Here is a 5733-nt window from a genome sequence, read left to right as displayed (position 1 = left end):
GTGTGTGTGTGTGTGTGTGTGTGTGTGCGTGTGTGTGTGTGTCGACAGTACGATACGTAGCTAGTGAGGCAGATGCGCTGAGAGCGTAAGTCAAATACACAGACAGTTTAAATATTTCCTTTAAAATGTAACATCTCGCTTTTCTTTATATTGTCAGTCGTCTCTCCATGATACGTTCCTGTATGGATCACATCGAATCAGAATGTTACGAATACTTTGATGCAGACTATGAGAGAAAATGCTTAAGTAAGAAATACTTAAAGTAACATTATTTGCAGTGTTTGTTGTTGTATTTAAATATTAATTAAATAATTCCAATTGGAATTGGAATAATCCCTGTTGGTCATAAAAGCTTTAAAATATTGCATTGTATATATTTATGATTGTATTTTTAATCAACTCAGACCTTTATTATGTTTCTGTCTCTTGCTTTGATCCATAAAAAAAACAAAAAAACAGGCAAGGTCCTTTACAGATATCAGCCACAAATATCTCTTACATAGGATTTGTTGATCTTACTATTGATTAAGACTTGTAAAATCAAAATGGAGATTTGTCACACGAGCGTTATATAATTATTAAAAAAGATCAATAACATGCTACTAAAATAAATCAAGTGTTTTCAAATATTAAAAACATGAATATACATTACACACATTTTCAAGAGAAGTAACAATGTAATCATCATCATCATCATCATCATCATCATCATCATCATCATCCTCATCATCATCATCAGTATTATTATTAGTCGTAGTAATAGCAGCTGTAGTGGCAGAAGCAGCAGTAGTAGTGGTAGTAGAACAAGTAGTAGAACGCTACGTTATCGTGAATTCGTTTTCCATTCAGAGAATCGCCTCGCACTCAGGAGCAAAACATTTAATTCCACATTGCTCTGCGGATGGTAGACTGGCAGAATCTTACAATGGGATTTCAAATCCCACCATCTCGGAGAAGGCTACGCGAAACCACTGCAGTATTCACCCCAGTTTCAGCCATGCTATGTATGTATGTATGTATGTATGTATGTATGTATGTATGTATGTATGTATGCATGCATGTATGTACATATTCATATGATTATACAGCATTTTTAATGACTCAGAAATTTGGAAAGGTATTTTTCGTAATACAAGTCTTTTAATAAACCCTAACTCTTAAACTTACAGAGGTAGATTTACCAGAACACAGCTGTGTCGCTGATGCCGAAAAGAACTGCGGTGACGCTATGGGTACTTACCCAACAATACCTTCAACCTTGAAATTTTGCCAGTAAGTATCATTCACGAAAAACAATATAATGAATAAATTAGTTGTATGTTGTCAACTTAATGTGACAGTCCCAATAAGGGAATCATACTACTGCTATTTAGCCATAGGAAGCTGTACGGCTTCCTGTCGGCCAATATGATTCCCTTATTGAGACTGTCACGTTAAGCTGACATCATACAACTACTTTATCGCATCACTACTGCTTAAGTCTCTCTGAGAGATTTAGAAATGTATCATTTCTAATATAACGAATATATAATATAATATTTGATTTTTCATTCCAGAAAAATAGTACCTTTAAGGAAGATTTGAGCGACGGTCCTAATTTGAAATCTGACCGCTCGTAAATATGCTTTCGATCGATCTAAATTCCATAACAGAAATGCAACTCAAAATTTGCGACAGCTTCTTATTCATATGATATGGAAGAAATGCCCTTAGTGAAAATTCACTATGTCATAGTATTGCTTTTTTTTTCTTCTGTATGATATCAGTTTGCGTAAGGGCATAAAAGTCCTAGAAGTAGGAGCAAAATTATATTGCAGTTCTCACTGGAGTGTTGTAGAATTAATAGGTGCTGAGTGCTGAAATAACATCTACTGGTTCTAAAGTTCCTTTGAACTCATGTTCGGGTTTGGTGATCTCAACGATTTGGAGTAAATCCGATGACATCCTTTGAGTTTCACTCATGTTTAAAGTCGAATGCACTGAAATTTTCTTGATATGAGTAGAACTTGAAACGTAGCCTATGTGTTTAAAACAGATAATGACAGTAATATAGCCGCTAGAAGGTATTTATTCCAAGGTAGTTAGCTGCTGAGTGATTAGCATTAAAACATCCGACTCTTCTCACCCGCAGTACTTATTACTATCAATACCACATAGGTTTGAACAAAAATAGGTGATGCTATAGATTATGATGCCAGCATTCTCCCTGGTAAGCGGATCTCAGAGAACGAATCTAAAAAAATAAAGATCAAATATTTTGGTTTCGTTATTTGTTTTATCGTATTCTTGTTTTCCAGTCGTCTCCACATGTTTCGTAGCTGCATGCAACCGAAAAATACAGTATGCCACGATTTCTTCCGTGATCTAATTGAGAAACAATGCAGTAGTAAGATATATTATTTCTATATGTATTCATCATTATTAATACTTTTCTATAATTATTCAATGATTTTAATGTGAAATGTTATAATCTACACAACTCTGGACAAAATGTACCGACGTGTTCTTTAGCTTCCCTCAAGCGTTTGTTTAAATAACTTTTTAAACGATTGCTGCATCCCTTACAATGTCTGGCTTTTGCCGTCGTAATTTTTCTGTCAATGTGAAGATTATTAAGATGTCCGGACCGACCGAATGTTTGTTTGTAATCATTAATCAGGTTAAGAGTAACAAATATATTGCAGACGAAAGCAGTTTTTAAAAAAAAAATTTTAAATTATATGTCACCGATAACAAAACTCGTAATTTTACCCCCAAATTAACTAATGGTCTTTGATGTGCAGAGTTGAGTCATGTTCTAATTTCTCATCATTTATCGTGTACTTGGTTTCGTCGTTAAAATATGACCATGCTGCAGCATGTTTTGGAAGGCTTGCGTCGAAGAACTCAATTCGGAGACATGTATTATTTTAAAAAACTCGTGCTTATTATATTGACCTCCTTTGCTGCTCCACTGTATTATGGAGACATAAACAAACCAACAAATGTTCTCAAGTATTGGTGTGGAAAAAACACAGAAAAATGTTCGTGCATAAACCTATGAATATGTATAGCTACAAACATACCTTTAAGTATATGTATGTGGGTGTGTATCTCTGTCTCTATGAATGTCTATGAGATTGCACGTAGAAAGTCCCTCTTCTAATCACAAGTCCAAGCAAAGTTGTATATTAAAGAGAAGCAGTCACCCATGTTTTCACCTCCGCACGTCACCTATGCTATCCAAGGGAATGGTAAAATGCTGTTACACCATGGCAGCAAAAACCAGGATGACTGCAGTTTTACTTGGAGAAAACAAAGAGTCAAAATCCATGCAGTAAACATCGGGCTTTCGCAGTTCAAAGAATATAAGGTCCCCGGAGTACCAATAATTAAAATGAATTGTGTGGATTGTCGAACTTATACGGAAGACAAATTAGAGATAATTGTACGACGAAGAAGTGCTAATATTTTGAGGTGGAGCTGCAACAGAAAAAAAAAACTGAATCATTTTATTTACCTGGATGTGTTAAGCAGTAATGAGACCAAGATGGACTTCGAGAAGACGTAGTGGTGAAATCAGAACGTATTTCAACAGCGATCTCACATGATTTACTACAGTATAGATAGTAATGTGGCCGCTGTTCTGTATTGTTTATTACACATGCAACAAATTTATAATATGCTAAGATCAAATGATACAGAACTTGAGAACCAGATCCAGGTATTGGAAATTGAACTGCACCAACTGAGATACAAAAATACTACATATGCTAATATTTATGTGGTATCAATATAGAGAATAGCAACAACTATGTGTTTGCTTCAATTTATGTATAGATATCTACATAATCGTGAAGCTTGCACAGCAAATAAAAGATAATCACACATCAATAGATATTTTCATTCTTTCTGTCACTATAATTAGTTTTAGATTACCTGATGAGTATGTAAAATTTAGTAGACTCTTCCTTATATACAGTAATAACGATATATGAGTGATGACATTGAATAAGATAATCATTTTAAAATAGTGTAGAAGCTACAAATTGGCCTATTCGCTTTCACATTAGATTTCATTATATATTCGACGTTGTTCTAAATATATTGTTTTTATTTTATTTCAGTTGGAGTCTTGTATAGACCATAATTTGTTTCTTCAAAAATAGTAAGTAGTATTTGAGAATTAATAATAATTGCATCTTGAATGCCATATATTCGTTTCTACATTATATTTATAATAAGTCTACGAATATAACGTATCAGCTGTCTACATAGATGGAAAGCTGGGGAAAATGCGTTTGTGAAGTTTTGTCCGTCTTTACCGTTTTTGTTCGAATTCCGCTGAGGTGGATTTTCATTTTCATAGGTTCGTGATTGCTAAAATAATTGCCTGTTGAACATTGGGTTCGATATAATGGGTTCTCCGCCTCCCCAGATCTTGCTTGCCCTGTAAAAAAAAAAATTAAATCAATATTTAGAATGTGATTTTAAATATCTATGCTTTATAGCCATATTTCATAAATCACGTAAAATAAAAATGCATTGTGTTACCGTGACTAGTTTATGTGATTATATTCTGTCATAAAGGTAAATAATTGCGTATCTTTACAACAGACTGTTGAAAACGTAATACCAGGACAACGTCTCACACAAATCATTTGGCGTATGTAATTAATAATTCGAAATGACATATTTAAAATATCTTAGTGTTAAAATGATGATCATTAAATTTCTAATGATACATAGAAATCAATAATGTTACATAGCACGAAGATTAGGTACCATAAAATTTATTCCACATTGTCAATGCGTTTACATCTTCAGTAAAGCCATCATATAATTATTTACATTTGAAAAGTAATCTGTCGCATGTCTTCATTTTTAACGTATATATTGATAGTATATAATCTTACTTGCTAAATGTGTTATGTGCTTTGCTGATTTTTGTTCTACCCTCCATGTAATATAATTGAAAAAAAAACAAAACAATGTAAAACACTTTGGAAATCCCAAATGAATATACACTGATTTAAGTCTATCGAAGGACAGTAGAGACAATTGTATACTAAGATGTCGGTTTGTATATATTATTGTAAATATGTTGCTAGAAAGGATATCGATATACTATTGTATTGTATCAAGTTATTTTATTTTCGGTGAAAAAAATGATATTGCAATTGTCTACAGTGTAACACCTGCGAACTGATTTTCGTTTTGATATCTAATATTTGATACAAAACAATAATTACTACTATAATAAACATTATATTTTTCTATTCACAGATCTTATTAGAATCAATCCAATATATTCAATCTGGAAGATATCATCAGCCATTACAGAAATAAAACAATTTCTCTTTTTATATGTGTTATATTATTAATTTCCATAAATTTGGTGTCCACCTAATATACACACACATGCTTGCATAAATATCTATAGACTTTCTTATCTATCTATTTATCTATCTATCTATATATCTATCTATCTATCTATCTATCTATCTACCTATCTATCTATCTATCTATCTATTTATCTATCTATCTATATATATATATATACATATATATATACATACATACACACACACACACACACACACACACACACATATATATATATATATATATTGGTGTGCTTCGGGATGGTCATTTCTTGGCCAAATAAATATATATACATTTAACGCATCTTAAAATAATGAAATAAAATTTGTAAAATAAGAACAGTAATTAGCGAGTGAAGAAATATATGTA

At 32.4% G+C, this 5733-nt stretch overlaps 1 protein-coding gene and 1 long non-coding RNA gene across 5 annotated transcripts in view; one reads left to right on the top strand and one right to left on the bottom strand.

The window, feature by feature from the left end:
• The window catches only part of LOC106875520 (uncharacterized), a 7828-nt gene extending 2485 nt beyond the window's left edge, over nucleotides 1–5343 (top strand). The window contains exons 3-7 of the mRNA XM_014923707.2: nucleotides 158–246; nucleotides 1170–1272; nucleotides 2298–2386; nucleotides 4107–4147; nucleotides 5266–5343. Coding sequence (XP_014779193.1) covers nucleotides 158–246; nucleotides 1170–1272; nucleotides 2298–2386; nucleotides 4107–4129 — 304 coding nt within the window. The 3' untranslated portion in view covers nucleotides 4130–4147; nucleotides 5266–5343. The remainder of the gene's footprint in view (nucleotides 1–157; nucleotides 247–1169; nucleotides 1273–2297; nucleotides 2387–4106; nucleotides 4148–5265) is intronic.
• The window catches only part of LOC128249861 (uncharacterized), a 24664-nt gene continuing 21453 nt past the window's right edge, over nucleotides 2523–5733 (bottom strand). For 3 of the 4 annotated variants that reach the window (XR_008265980.1, XR_008265982.1, XR_008265981.1), the window contains exon 3: nucleotides 4130–4429. This is a non-coding gene — a long non-coding RNA (uncharacterized LOC128249861). Of the gene's footprint in view, nucleotides 3463–4129; nucleotides 4430–5733 lie in introns of those variants that run through there. The other variant, XR_008265983.1, reaches the window with a different exon arrangement.

This window comes from Octopus bimaculoides, chromosome 18, assembly GCF_001194135.2.
Source record: "Octopus bimaculoides isolate UCB-OBI-ISO-001 chromosome 18, ASM119413v2, whole genome shotgun sequence".
Lineage (NCBI taxonomy): Eukaryota > Metazoa > Mollusca > Cephalopoda > Octopoda > Octopodidae > Octopus > Octopus bimaculoides.
Note: the sequence above shows the minus strand (reverse complement) of the source record. Positions and strands in the feature narration are given on the sequence as shown.